Raw genomic sequence first — 15,819 nt, 5'->3', positions numbered from 1 at the left:
TGCTGTACTGTTCTATTTTCTTATCCAGCAAGATTTATTGAACTACAGTATAGTCAGGTATTAAAATTTTTCTACAAGCATTACTCTGACAACACTTACCACTGAAGTGGAGGAATAATGAATTCCAACAAAGGGAACCAGTGAATAATTTTAACATTAAGAATGAGTGCTCTCTGTTTGCTGAAGGTACCAAGGAATTGGGGCAAATATATGCACTTGGAGTTAACAACAAGAATCATTATCTCATTGAACAGTAGAACAGAATCAGAGGGCTGTGTTTCTTTCTAAATACTTGTAAGCACTTAACACATGGGGAAACCTGATGAGAATGATTACTAATTGGACAATGTTCTTTCCAGCAACTAATGCTTCAGGCAAAAATGCACCCCCCGTCCCCACCACAAGAGCGTATTTCCAATTTCAAAGTTTATCACAGATAACAGTTCTCAATAAGCCATATAGTTTTTCTTCTGACCTTTGACATTTATTGAGAAAGGCAAGAAACCCTTCAATGATTCACATGTGTGATGTAGGATGGTACTTTGCACAGAAAGCAGAATACAGAATCTTGAAATAAATGCCATTTACTTTATATAAATCACTTGGGAATTAGAGAGGGTTTATATTTAGTGTGAACATGTTGCTGATTAATGAATGAGTCAAGCTTCAGCAGCATCCCTGGAAATATTCAGGTCAGGCAGCATTTGTCGGGAAACATCTTAAGATGCTGAGGAAGCAAGAAGAACATAAGAATGTAAGAAATAGATTAAGTGGATTAGGGAATGAATGGGAAGGTCTGAGGTAGGGCAGAACGCAGAAGAGATTGACTAACAAAAGGAATATTAGTGAAGGAGAACAAGGCTGGTAATATGGGTCATGAGATCTGTCTTCAGAAGGTACAGAATCATTATTGGAAATGACTAAGGAGAATCTATCACTGGGGTAAATCTGAAATAAAAACGAGAAATGCTGATTATCTGAAATTGCTGTTCTCAATATTGAATTAGCAAAGTTACGATGTGCTTAATTAAAAGATGCAGTGTTGTACTGTAGCCTCACAATAAGCTTTAATGGAACAGGGTCAGAGGTCAAGAACAGAGAAGTTAGGATGTCAGGAAGAATTAAAGTGACAGACGTTTAGAAAGCTGGAGTTAACAGATTGAATGGTCAACAGTAAATGATAAGTATAAAGTTGTCAAATATTTGCAAACATCTTCCTCCCAAGGTGTTGTTAGCGTCTAAGTGACTAACATTCCCAGTTCCACATCCAGCTTTCCTCCACTTTCCCCACACAATGGAGTACAGTTATGGTGCTCAGGGAGAACACATCGTCTTGAAGATGCCAGCCGTGCCTCATTGGTGCTGCAACGATCGTCCACCTGGGGAGAGACAATGTGCAATCCAGATCAAAAACTGAGAACTTCACAATATACAAATCCACATGTAAATGAACCAAGACCTGAAAACAGTAGATCCTCCACGCAAACATTAATTTCTTAATAGCCCTTGCCTATATCAGCATTAACATCAACTCTGCTTTTCAAGACTCATTTCAATTGACTCAGAAATGAACAGCACAGTACAGGTCCTTCAGCCCACAATGTTGTGCCAACCTTCTAACCTACTCTAAGATCAATTTAACCCTTCCCCCTTGCATACTGTCCATTTTTCTTTCATCTAAGAAACTCTTAAATGTCCCTAACGTATCTGCCTCTACCACCACCCCTGGCAGTGTGTTCCATGCTTCCACCATTCTCTGTGTAAAAACTTATTTCTGACATACCCCTACAATTATATCCCCCTTGTAATAGCCATTTCTGCACTGGGAAAATGTCCCTCGCTGTCTACTGAATCTCTGCTTCATATACACTGAATGCCTCAATGAGAGATATCTCTTCTTGATAAGATTAAGTACCTATGAAGTATGTTTTGGCTGTAGTCAAGAAAAAGAATTAAAAGTAGTGACTAAAATTTATGGAGTAAATTGTACTGTTATTGGAAATAATCATAAGAGCAACACTAATTGAAAAACCATTTCAAAGAGCTGCCTATGGAATGGTGCAGTGGATAATATTCTTCTGAGTGCACCACTAGGATTCAAACATTGAATCTAGTGCACTCAGCATAATACTCTGTCCACTGAAATTGATCGAGACCTCTTCATCTGAAATCAGGATCAGAGGTACTCCTCGCCTCTGATAACTTAACATTGAAAGTACATCTTAAAATCTATCCCAATACATGATATGGACAGCACAACTGTAAGACCTACCCAAACGAAAACAGGAAACTGAATCAATAGATGATGTGAGAGTTTCAACTTTTAGCTCTTTATTTGATGGTTGAACTTCAATATTGACTATAACTAGCCAACTCAAAATTTAATTAGCATCTTCAAGAATTGTTAGTGCTGTCCTTAAGAACTTCCTCTTACCTCGGGATAACAGTCCATGCCACTGTTACTGTTTGAGCTTTTCTGATCTGCCTCATTGTAGTAAACATAGCCAGTCTTACAAATGCATGACCCATCAGATTCCTGGAAAGCCCGGTTCAAACCATAGCACTTGCATGTTGTGGAGCCTAAGGGATGCAAGGAAGTTTTACTGGTAACATTGCCAACATTCTAAACATTTAAGCCTTTAAATGTCTTCTTTTTCCTCATATTGTCATAAATTTCAGCAGAAATTCTCCAAATTATTGTTATTGATTCCCTGAAGTCATCAAGCCTAAGTCTGTGCTGGATTAACCTGGACATACAAATTTGAGCCAGCCACTTAACTTAGTCTAGAATGGAACAGACTTGGATTCCTATGAGGGGTCAACGTCTCCAAAATAGTTCAGTTCTGCTTCATAAACACAAGAAATTCTGCAGATGCTGGAAATCCAGAGCAACACACACAAAGTTCTGGAGGAACTCAGCAAATCAGGCAGCATCTATGGAAAGGAATAAAGAGTCAACATTTCGAGCTGAGACCCTTCACCAGTCCTAATTAAGAGTCCTGGCCCATAACTTTAACTGTTATTCCTCTCCATTGATGCTGCCTGACCTGCTGAGTTCCTCCAGCATTTTGTGTTTGTGCCTTTACTTCAGCCTTGATCCAAATATCACTGAATGACTATTTACAATTCCATTAATTTTTTGGGTCATCACTGGCAAGACCACCATTTATGTCTCCTCCATAATTTACCATAAGGAGGAGGGGATGGGGGTAGGGGTAAGCCACCTTCTTGAACTACTGTAGTCCCTAACACAGGCTGGAGTGTAAGGGTCTTACTTTAAATATTAGTAAAGTTGAAACTCATCCAAACTCCTAATCTTTTGCAAATACTCATGTTGGTAAGTGAAGCATGGAGACCAGCTTATTTAGGAGATGAGAATGAAAGATTCTTGACAAGAGTACATTGGAATCAAGTTGCTTTTCAGACATTTCAATAAAATATCCAACTGACTCTCCAGTGCAGGGAAAGCTGTATTTCCAGAAATGCCATTTTTTGGACAAAGCAGTAACTTAAAGTTTTTTTACACTTGGGTAGATGTAAAACGATCCATGTATATTTTAAAGAAATTTCAGAGAATCTCAGCCTACACTCATCTTTCCAGATTATCTGACTCTTTCCTCTTTATTTACAAAGGATAATTGAGTACTGACTGGATGCTACATTACAAGGATGGTTACATTGTAAGAAGCATTTTGTTAGTTGTAAAGTGCTCTCGGAAATCCTAATAAGGCTGGAGGAAAATGCTACAAAAATACACCTTTCCTTCTCTTTATGAAACTGTTTACAACCATATCCATAAATGACAGTATTAAGACTTGCTGAAGTACCTTAGCAACAACATTATTGCTGCTTTTTCCTTTGAGAAGTGTCATTGAATATTCTGTACCCAATCCGAGAGGCTGAAAATGTTTTTTTTTAAAAAATGGTTCCCAATGATAAAAGGACAGATGTTCTTACACAACCTCAGATTTCTTTTCCCTCACGTTATAAAGAAAGTAACAGTAAAAATGCATTGCTCCTGTACAGGCCTAATATCAGCAAAAAGGCACACTTTTTCTGGATAACGATCACTGCAATCAATAGTCTGTAACTTCCCTTTCAGAGCTGTCTTATTGAAGCACCCGTATGACCTGGCATTTTTGCAGTGTTCTGGGGGATTCAGTGAATTGGAGTCTCGAAGGTGCAGTGCGGCAGCGTGGTGGGTACGGGCTCAAGAATGCGGAATGAGCCGATGTTTGGCCAATTTAAGCACAAGGCCAGATTGATAAAGTTGGGGTGTCGGGGCCAGAGGTGAGAGATGGGCAGGCGCTCATCTCCCTGCGGCACGAGGTTTACTTGTCTCTGTTGTGAACTGAGTCTATGTCTTGTAGCTAACAGAAACTGTGGCCTGAACCGGCTGCAGTGATGAACCGGCTTCGTGGCTGTGGACTCACTTTTGTGAACTTTAATTGAGTGTTATTTGTTTACTTTTTATTGTTTACACGATTTGTTCCTTTTTCACACATTGGGTGTTTGATGGCCTTTCTTAATCATTTCTATTCAGTTTCTTTGTTTTGTGTCTGCCTGTAAGGAGACAAATCTCAAGGTTGTACATGGTATACATACTTTGAACAGGCTGTCAATTCAAATATGAGGCAAGAAACCAACTTGATTGCAAGTACCACCAAATTTTCCTACTTTCGTCAACTGTCCGACCACAGCACCATATTTTCTAGACACCTAGATCCTTGGGCACCTGAAAAATGAGGCTGCACAATGTGCTGCATTTTCCCAGGGAAATTCCAAGGAGATCAGATCAAGGCACTCACAAAGAAAGGGAAGCCAAGTAATTTGATATCTTCAACCAATTTTCCTGATTTTGTATTCAGGAAACTAGGGATCAGCAGGATCAAGGATCAGAAAAATTGATCTTTAAATGTTTCTCTTGTCACATCTTTTACATTTGCCTTCATATTTTTGCATGTTTTTCATTTGCCACACTCAATGCACACCTAGTCCTGAGTAGGAAGTACTTCCACATGGAAAACAAGCTCTTTGTGCAGGGAGATGATTGAATGTGTTTTCAGGGCATGGGTAGCATTCATGGAGATGCTTTGCATGGCTGCTGTTTCCATATGTTCCTGGAGAGCAAGGCGCCGGCAATGTGGTCTTTTCAGCACAATAATAGCCCACTGGACAGGGATGTGACAAATAGCTTGCAGAACCTGGGAGGGATTAAATGGAGTGGAAGAAAAAATAACAAGACAAAATTAGAGCATGCATTACTGAACTAGTCGTGGCTTTGAGCTTCAAGCAAATTGTGCTGTTTTTAAATCATAATACTTTCAATGTAAATAGTAATGATTTTTAAACCACTGTAAGTTCACCAACATCAGGTTGACACAATAGGCCAGGTCGTGCTTGATCTGATCTTCATTTGGCACTCACTAGCCACTATATTACTACCCCTCCACTTCCCCCCCCCCCAAATCCTTTATCTCAGACTGTTTGCTTCCCATCTCCAGATTCAGATGTAAGCAGAGTGGGAGCTCAGCTGGGCCAGCATCTGACCTGAAGCACATCTCTATTTATGCACTTCAGTATGTAAAAACTGCCCGTACAAGATGAATTTAGGCCAATTACTCATCTTACATTTCAGCTGCAGGCAGGCAGGCAGAAGTGTCTTTTTCACTCATGTATAAAATGACATTTCAAGAGCTCTTGATGTATTGAACACATATATTTTTGCAAACATGAGGATCTTATTTGGGAGCTGACACTGTTAAGGTCCATAAAAATACTTCAGGGTGGAGCAAGGAACAAGCCACTGGGGTTAGACAGTCCATGTTGGTATTACCCCATCACCAGAGCAGTTCTTTAACCTCACCAAAGTGTTAGACTCCATCAATCAGGAAGGGCTATGGGAACACACTTAAAAACCTCACCTCTTCACAGAAATACATCTCTATCTTGAGATTGCAAGCCATGAGATTAACCAACAGGTCCACAAACGAACCACTTCAATGAAGACCTGTGTCAAACTAGGATGTTTTACTGCTCTCCACACTTCTCTCAGCTCTTCTTACTTCAATGTTGTATCTTATCTCCAGCAAATCTCCTGTGGGACTTGTGCTAATCTTCAGAACTATTGGAAAGCTGCCAGGACTATGGCAACTGCACGTCATAACCAAGTCTCTAAACCCCCACGGCTGAGCTGCAGAATAGAGAAAGTCCGACTGCTTGAACATGCTCAGAAGCTGAGCAGCAATTCCACTGAAGCATAGAGCAGCATAGGCCTTGCACTCAACACGTAGAACAGATCTGCTCCCTGTACTGCCCTCCAGCAATGTAACTTCATGGCAAGACACTGAAAAACATGGATCACTTCTCATATTTTGGGAGTCAACTCTTGGTGAAAGCAGACATCGATGATAAAATTCATCACCACCTTTAATGCACTAATGCAGACTTTGTTCAAATATTCACAAAGATGTTTGAAGATCAAGGCTTCAGAATGGCACAAAACTCACTGTCTATTAGATAGAGATCACCCCTGTCCTCTTGTATGCTTCTGAGGCCTGTATTATTGCCAGCAGGCACCTCAAGGCAATGGAAAAATACCACTAGTGCCATCTCCACAAAGTCCTCCAAACTCACTGAAAACAAATGCAGGTCTTTTCCCAGATGAATATCCCAGTATGAAGCTGCAGTTACTCAGCCAGCTATATTAGACAGCCAATGCCATTTACAGATACTCTACTTGAGCTCAGTCATAGGAAAAGATTACCAGGTGGATAGAAGATTCAAGGATGTGTTCAAAGTCTGCTTGAAGGAAAAAAAAACAACTGACTTGTGAGATTCCATTGCCCACGATGACTTAAAACAGAGCAGGAGAATTTGGAATCATATTGAGAACCAAGGTTATGCATCAGAGCCACACAGAGGCAATGCTTAGGAGCAATTTGCCATCTCCTTAAATACCCACCCAGTCACCCCATCACCACCTGCCCCATTGTGTGGAAACATCTGGGACTTCCAGATCCTGACTGTTGATGAAGCTTCTATCTTGAACACTACATCAGGAAGTGAACTCCCCAGCCCCATAGCTCCATAAATAATTCTGACATTGAAGATCTTTCCTCATTAATATAAAAAACATTTATTTTTAAACTACTTTTTAAAATTTATGGCAGAATTATTTGTGATGTGCCTGCTTTATACATGGGTGACTGTTCACAAGGCAAGGCAGGTATGGTCCGATCTGTGATCCGCCTTCTTTTGTGAACAGCTACCGACCCAGACGAGGATTTCTGGACCACATATTTAATGGTATAATCTTTGGTAAAAGATAGGAACAAGTTGTTTATGTTGTAAAGACTTCTCACTAACAGAATCCACACATATTGAATACATTGATGAGAGTGGTCCTGGTCTGACATACCCTTTGGACAGTGGAAACCTGCAGGACATGGTCTGCAGTACAGTTCAGCAGCGGAATATCCCCGATAAGTTCCAGCCTCACAGATTAGACAGGCTTTCACCAGCTGATCCCTCAAACCTGTCATGTTGATTGGCATGTACCCTCCATAACAAGGCAGCATCGAAGAACTATTAGCAGGACAGAAATAGGGGAACACACACCTACAACAAGAAAGTCAGCTCATGACAAAGTTAGAGTGAAAAGATCAGAGATTTTTAAAAAAATAGCTCTTATAGGCATAGATATACCCTCTTTGAACACCCTGCTGCACTCAAAACTGCTATTAAAGTAAACTGAAGCGAAGCAAGGATCAAAGTGCCTCTCTTACTGTGTAACTGCCACTTCAAACCATATCAATATGCTTGTTGTGACAGAATTAACCCTCCATTACTGTGATTGACTGACATATAGTGAGACCATGTCATAGACCGCAAGCATCTCAGCTTGTTGAAGAACATCTTTTTCACTTCATTCATACAGATTTTAGTGAGTGGAACTCATGTAGCTTTAGTATCCCACACATTAGCTGAATATTCTCACACCCTTGCTGTTATCATGTCTAAAAAGCATGATGAATGTGCACAGCCTTCATTAACACTGCCTCCTGAAGCTTTTATTATGAGTCATATGTTCAACTATAGAAGGCACAATTAAAATCAGTCTTTCTTTTCTATTCGTGTTTGGTGAATATAATTGCAGAAGTCATTTGATGTCAGTCCTCTAAAAGGTGTCAGTATGGATTTATGAAAGGGAAATCACATTTGACCAAATATAAGAGCTTGTTGAAAATATAAGTGGGAGAGTAGATTTAGAGTGAAATGGTGGATATGATGTAATTACACTTTCAGTTATGTCTTTGATACTGTTCCACACAGCAGGGCAGTCAACAATGCTGGTGCTTTTAAAATTGGGAATAATAAACTGGTGTATTGAGAAATGGTATCAAACTGAAAGCAAATCTTGTGAGTAAACAGATCTTAGGCTGGTAGATGGAACTTGGGTAAGTGCTTGGAACCAAGATATCAAATGATTTAGCTGAGGAGACAAACTTTTGTTTGCGGATGATACAAAACTAGGCAGAATTGTGAAAAATAAGGACATTATATCCTCTTTGAATGTTTTTTAGAGTGAGTGGACTAGAACATGGCAAATGGTATATGGAAAAATCAGTCATCCATTTCAATGTAGAAGAAGAGTATTTCCAAAAAGGTGACAAATTGGTAAATGTTGATAGAGAGAGGGTCGCAGATATCCTTAGCAAAAGTCACTGAAAGCCATTATGGACGTTCAGAACTAATCAGATTGAGGGATTATGAAGTTAACAGTACAAGGATTGAGAAGGAAGTGGGATCTAGAGCTGAAGAATTAACACCATCCATTTCATGTATGGAGAATGAAAAAGCGAGAGGGAAAGAAGAACAGATCAAGACATGGGAAAAAACAGACAGAATGAAAAGTAAACAAACTTGGCAAGGTTGGAAACTCGAAGATATGTGAAAATGCAAGTATGCAAAAATGAATTCTCTGTTCCATAAATATTGTTTGGCAATATCTAACAATTGTTTATTTAAAATGGTTCTTTGATTGAAACGGGAAAAAGTAAATAATCTTTGTGAAATATACTGCGCAAATGAAGATGTTTCATGCCAATGCATTTTAATGTTGAAGCAGGGAGCAAGATGTTACTTTTGTCAAGTAAAGGTTGGAATGAAAGGAGCCAAAACAAATCCAGTACATATCACAAACTTGCGTCTCTTTTGTAAGCCGTAGGTTAAGGCTTACAATTAGGATTATTAGTTTTGTTTTTTATTTAATACTGTATAATAGCTAAGCACCATTATCCCCAATTATAGTTTGACAAGAAAATTTGACTGATGTAACTATAGGAGTAATAACTGATTGATACATACAGTTGCTCTGGAGTATTGTATGTGTGGGATCCAAGCGGACAGAAATAACCACCAGGGCACAGGACTGCAACCCCTGTCCTGGCACTGCAATAGGAACCTGCTCTGCACAAAACCTCACTTACTGAACCTGAAACGAGAAGTTGCAAGTTAGTTATTGTCCTGAGATACAGTTACAGTTTTAAAAATTAAGTTGAAATTAAAAACATCTAGTACAGGTGACCCCCATGTTATGGGTTAGGAACAGAAATTCGCCCTTACAGAATTCATAAATCACTCCCCAAAAATTTGAGATAAGCAGTAAAATACACTCCTCAAGAATTTATGTGAAAAAAGGAAAACAATGAAAAAGAACTTTGTTTTTGTTCAATTTGTGTTTCATGTCATATGCACAGATGATGCAGCTTCGCGTCATGCAAAAATCGCAATCCAGTCCATTTCCTAGGACTTGTTTGTTTCGTCGCATGGTCAACCCCAGTGTAGGGTCCGAGTTCTTCAACCAACCTTGAGTGAGGAATATGACCGCATTACATCTCTGGTTTAAGCCTCACCAGTCAACTGCTACTTCAAAAGACCAGTGACTGTGTGAGACTTTACTCTATAAGGTAGCAACCCTAACAAACAGAGTCACCCTTTAACAGCAGATAAAAGTAAACCATAGCTTCTTTTTACAACTTTTACTTTAAACTCACCTTCCGGGCACTCGTATCCAGCTCGACAGGGTAGTCCATTGATGTTCGGCTGACCAATTTGTTTTGGATCAGGGCAGTAGTAACCTGGCGGACATGGTTGACAGTCCTTGTAAATGGCAGCTCCAGTCTTGTTTCCCACTGTTCCACTGGGACAGGGCATGGGGTTCCCTTTTCCAGGACACCAATAACCCAGCGGGCATTTGTAATCTTCATAGGTGGTCAGTCCTGATAACAAATGCCTTAATTATTACAGCAAGCTGACATTTTGAAATGGCATATACAGGAAAACTCCAATAATCTGTTATCTGACCATCAGCCATCCTGATGGCTCGGGATTTGGCTCACCAGATGATGTCTGCTGCACTTTCTTACCACTCACTGGGACCTCAGCTCTCATGCTCCCTCCCCTTTCACCAAGAATACCATCCCCAAACTCCCTTTAACTTACTTAGTTCACTGCAAAATTTATAATACTGCACAAGGTATTTTAAAAAACCATGTGTTGGCGTATGAATGTTGATAACATCCAATACCCCAGAAGATCTACCAGCCCTGTAATATCAAAATTCTAACCACACTAGATCACTGGGGCTTTATTGTAATCTACTATATTATTTAAATACTCAGGGATACATTAGAAATTTGTAAGTATTGATGAATACAAATGAACACCATTCCCATAAATAACATCAGTGAATTTGAAGTGAGTTAAGTAAATGTGGCTAAAGTAACTTCGTGATGTGCTCATAGGGACTTGCACTCTCAGTTTCCATTATTAGATCTTGTGGTCCCTAGGTCCATATTCACATGCAAGTTCGGTTTCCGGTATTCAGGCACTTTAAGAATTAGGTCATGATGACAAGTAACTAACAAATACTGAACGCAGTTTTAGGTGCTTATAAACTTAAGGTCTTACAGATTATACTTTTGCTTTTAAATTTAAAATTGCAGGTGGTTAGCATTTTTTCAATCTAAAGGACAGAAAAGTAATAAAGACCATTTTTAATATTATTTAGGAGAAGCATTTATTTTTTTAAGCCAAGCTTCACCAATTGGATTGATAGACAATTTTACTTGAAAACATTGCTTTACTGTGCAAGTCAGAAATACCTGTTTCATTGCAGAAATAGCCCGGAGGGCATGTCTGGCACACTGCCTGACTGGCTGCTCCACTAACATTGGAGTACGTGTGCACTGGGCACTTCTGGGGTCCAACAGGAAACATATACAGAACCTGGATAACTCCATCACAGAAATAGCCAGCAGGACAGCGATAAAGAACGGGATCACCTGAGTTCAGGCAAACATTAACTGTTAAGCGCCATGGAAGAGGCTTGAAATATTTTCTGTCAAATCATTGATGTTAGTAAAAATGTTTACAAATACTGTTTAAACTTTCAGCGGAGCCTTTAAAGAACAGGAGGAAAAAACTGATACTGCAATTTTAAAAAGGTGAAATCTCCATAAGACCATATCTTCAGTACTACAACTGACTTGTTGTTTTATTCCATAGCTGTATAAGACCATAACATATAGGGACAGAATTAGTCCATTCGACTCATTGTTTGCTCACTATTTCATCATGGCTAATCCATTTCCCTCTGATCCTCATTCTCATGCCTTCTCCCCATATCCTTTCACGCCCTAATAGTAAACCCAGCAACCTCCACCTTTAATATACCCAGTAACCTGGCCTCCACAGCCACCTGTGGCAATGAATTCCACGTATTCACTACCCTCTGGCTAAAGGAATTCCTCCTCATCTCTGCTCTAAATGAACCCCTCTATTTTGAGGCTCTCCCCTCTGGTCCGAGACACCCCACCAAAGGAAACATCCTCTTCACATCCACTCTATCTAGACCATTCAACATTTGATAGGTTTTAATGAGATCTCCCTCATTCTTTTAAATTCCAATGAGTACAGTCCCAGAGCCTTCAATCGCTGCTCAAATGATAACTCTTTCATTCCCTCTGGACCCTCTGCAATGTCAACACATCCTTTCTTAGATAAGGGGCCCGAAACTCCTTACAATATTCCAAGTGAGGCCTCATGAGTTGCCTTATAAAGCCTCAGCAATACATCCCTGCCTTTATATTCTACTCCACTTGAAATGAATGCTAACGTTGCATTTGCCTTCCTCACTATCAATTCAACATGCAAATTAACTTCTATGAAATCCTGCATGAGGACTCCCAAATCTCTTTGCACCTCAGATTTTTGAATTTTCTCCCTATTCAGAAAATACTTTATCCTTTCATTTATTCTACCAAAGTGCATGACCATACACTTCCTGACACTGTATTCCATCTGGCACATCTTTGTCTATTCTCCTAATCTGTCTAAGTCCTACTGCAGCCTCTCTGCTTCCTTAACGCTACCTGCCCCTCCACCTATCTTTGCATCGTATGCAAACTTGGCCACATTTCATTATCCAAATCATTGACATACAACATAAAAAGAAGTGGTCTCAACACAGACCCCTGTGGAACATCGGTAGTTATCAAAAAGGATCCCTTTATTTCCACTCTCAGCCTCCTGCTAATCAGCCAATACATACTTTATCCATGCTCGTATCTTTCCTGTACTACCCTGGACTCTCTCGTTAAGCAGCCTCATGTGCGGCATCTTGTCAAAGGCCTTCTGAAAACCCAAGTACACAGCATCCACCAATTTTCCTTTGTCTGTCCTGCTTGTTATTTCTTCAAAGAATTTCAACAGATTTGTCAGGCAAGAGTTTCCCTTAAGGAAACCATGCTGACTTTGGCCTCCAAGTATTCTGAAACCACATCCTTAACAATCGACTCCAATGTCTTCCCAACCACTGAGCTTAGGCTAACTGGCCTATAATTTCCTTCCTTCTGCCTCTCTCCCTTCTGGGAATGACACTTGCAATTTTCCTGTCCTCCGGAACCATTCCAGAATCTAGTGATTCTTGAAAGATCATTACTCTTGTCACTCATGTCACTTTCAACATTCTGATCAGTTCAGATGTATTTTGACAGTAAATTTAATCGGTACCTTCTTTGCACCAGTATCCAGGTGGGCATGGCTGGCAGTCCTCTTGCTGTCTGCCACCAGGCAGTAACCTAATTGTATTTGCTGGGCAGGGCTTGGTTACTTTGGTCCCCCGAGGACAAAAGAAACCTGAAGGAGTCGTCCAGAGAATTACCTTCACACCGAAATGAAAACAATTCACATTTCCCCAATGACTTTAACAAGATCTTTTCCTCAAAGCTACTCAGAGGTGTTTCTCCTATTTCCCTGCTGCGACTTTGCAAGAACGTCTTCAATAATAGCAGGAAATCGTTTAAAAGCTCTCCGTGGCCTTTCTATGAGGTTCCTGCAGCTCTTTCATTGAAGTTACAGAGGATGACTGCGGGAGAACTGGATGACACAGCTAATTTAAACACAAAATGCTGGAGGAACTCAGCAGGCCAGGCATCATCTATGGAAAAGAGTAAACAGTCAACGTTTTCGGCCGAGACCCTTCATCAGGACTCATTTTGTGTGTTTTGCTTGAAGTTCCAGCATCTACAGATTTTCTCATGTTTGACAGTTTACTTAAAAATCGAATTCACAATTTAAATTTTCATTTGGCATATTGAGCGGACTGTTAGAATTCTGAAGTCATGGCTTTAACTATTTAAATGCAGCAGTTCCCGAATGACGAAAAAAGATCCAGGGATAAAAATTACTGATGTTATTGTGTGTTATATTGTGTTACACTACAATCTGATTTGACTAGTTATCCATCAATCACTTATTCTGACATCATACATTGATTTCTCTGCGAGGACAGTTGATGAGAGTGTGGGAAGAACAAGAATAAGGATAAATGTTGGATTAGTTGTAAGTGAGCTGTTAATGGCTGATAAGGATTTGCTGGGTTGGAGGACCTGTTTAAATGCTGCAGCTCTCTATGACATTATTGAGCATTAGCGTCGTAATACATTTCTAAAGGGTTCAATTGCAGGGAACATCACCTTAATAGTAAACACAAGAGACTCTGCAGATGATGGAAATCCAGAGTAACATACACACAATGCTGGAGGAACTAAGCAGGTCGGGCAGCATCTATGGAAATGAATAGACAGTTGACATTTTGAGCCGACACTCTTCATCAGGACCTGCTTGACCTGCTGAGTTCCTCAATCTGAAATTAGTATTTTTTTAGTCACATCCATACTCTCTCATTCTTCTATCAATACTTTTCATCAGATCAATTAGAATATGAGATCCATATAAAATGTTCATATTTCTGTGCAACATTAAAGAAAGTCATCCAATCTCTGCTGACTCATGAGTAATTCCATTCTCCCACTCTTCTGAAAATGATTGAGAGACATTACAGCATACTGGATCTGGAATTGAGCCAAATGACCATCACTGATACAATCTGATGCTGGCCATGGACATTTAGGATTCCATCAACTTTCCTCATTTGGCTACATTAACTTCAATATACCAGATACTATCATTGTGTTTACTTCATGATAGCTGATTTGGTCACCTTACCAAAGGCAAGATGCCATTAAGCTGGAAAAAGTGCAGAAGAGATTTGCAAGGACGTTGATGGGACTCAAAGGACTGAGTTATGGAAAGAGGCTGAGCAGGTTAGGACTTTTATCACTGGAGAATGAAGGGTGATCTTATAGAAGTGTACAAATCATCATTAGCTGACTGGCAATAGGCAAAGAGTGGGAATAAAGGGGGCCTTTTCTGAGAGGCTACCAGTGACTAGTGATGTTCCACTGGGGTCTGTGTTGGGAATTCTTCTTTTCATGTTATACATTAATGATTTGGATGATGGAGTTGATGGCTTTGTGGCCAAGTTTGCAGACGATACGAAGATAGGTGGAGGGGCAGGTAGTACTCAGAAGGATTTAGACTTGGGCAAAGAAATGGCAGATGGAATACAGTGTCGGGAAGTATATGGTTATACATTTTGGTAGAAGGAATAAAGTGTAGACTATGTTCTAAGTGGGGAGAAAATTTAAAAAATCAGGGGTGCATGGGGCCTTGGGAGCCCTTGTGCAGGATTCCCTGAAGGTTAACTTGCAGGTTGAATCAGTGGTAAGGAAGGCAAATGTCTTCATTTAGCATTCATTTAGAGAGAACTAGAATATAAAAGCAAGGATGTAACGCTGAGGCTTCATAAGGCATTGGTTAAACAGCACTTGGAATATTGAGAGCAATTTTGGGCCTTTTATCTAAGAAAAGATGTGCTGGCATTGGTGAGGGTCCAGGAGGATTGGGAATGAAAGGGTTAATGTATGAGGAGCATTTGATGGCTGTAGGCCTGTACTTGCTGGAGTTTAGAAGAATGATGGATGGTGGGGGGGGGGGTGTCTCATTGAAAAACATATCAAATATTGACAGGCTAGATGTGGAGAGGATGTTTCTTATTGAAGGAGAGTCTAGGACCAGAGTGCACAGCCTCACAATAGAGGGATGTCCATTTAGAAAGGAGGTGAGGGGGAATTTCTTTAGCCAGAGGGTAGTGAAAATGTGGAATTCATTGCCACAGGCAGCCATGGACGCCAAGTCATTGGGTATATTTAAAACAGAGGCTGATAAATTCTTGATTAGTCAGGGCATGAAAAGTTACAAGGAGAAGGCAGGAGAATGGGGTTGAGAGGGATAATTAATCAGCCATGATGGAATAGGAGAGCAAACTCAATGAGCTGAATGGCCTAATTCTGTTCCTATGTCTTTTAGTCTTTTTTCCCACAATTGGGGAATCAAGAATTAGAGAACAGA

At 40.0% G+C, this 15,819-nt stretch overlaps 1 protein-coding gene across 1 annotated transcript in view; it reads right to left on the bottom strand.

Annotated features, from left to right (window-relative positions):
• si:ch211-286b4.4 (uncharacterized) overlaps positions 1-15,819 on the bottom strand; it is an 84,490-nt gene that overhangs the window by 50,737 nt on the left and 17,934 nt on the right. The window contains exons 8-14 of the mRNA XM_063038454.1: positions 13,078-13,203; positions 10,059-10,283; positions 9,370-9,496; positions 7,421-7,620; positions 4,992-5,204; positions 2,435-2,580; positions 1,252-1,379 (exon numbers count right to left, since the gene is read on the bottom strand). Of these exons, the coding sequence (XP_062894524.1) occupies positions 1,252-1,379; positions 2,435-2,580; positions 4,992-5,204; positions 7,421-7,620; positions 9,370-9,496; positions 10,059-10,283; positions 13,078-13,203 (1,165 nt within the window). The remainder of the gene's footprint in view (positions 1-1,251; positions 1,380-2,434; positions 2,581-4,991; positions 5,205-7,420; positions 7,621-9,369; positions 9,497-10,058; positions 10,284-13,077; positions 13,204-15,819) is intronic.

Source organism: Mobula hypostoma, chromosome X2, assembly GCF_963921235.1.
Source record: "Mobula hypostoma chromosome X2, sMobHyp1.1, whole genome shotgun sequence".
Classification (NCBI taxonomy): Eukaryota; Metazoa; Chordata; class Chondrichthyes; order Myliobatiformes; family Myliobatidae; genus Mobula; species Mobula hypostoma.
The sequence above is the reverse complement of the archived record's forward strand: the minus strand, read 5'-3'. Positions and strand labels throughout refer to the sequence as shown.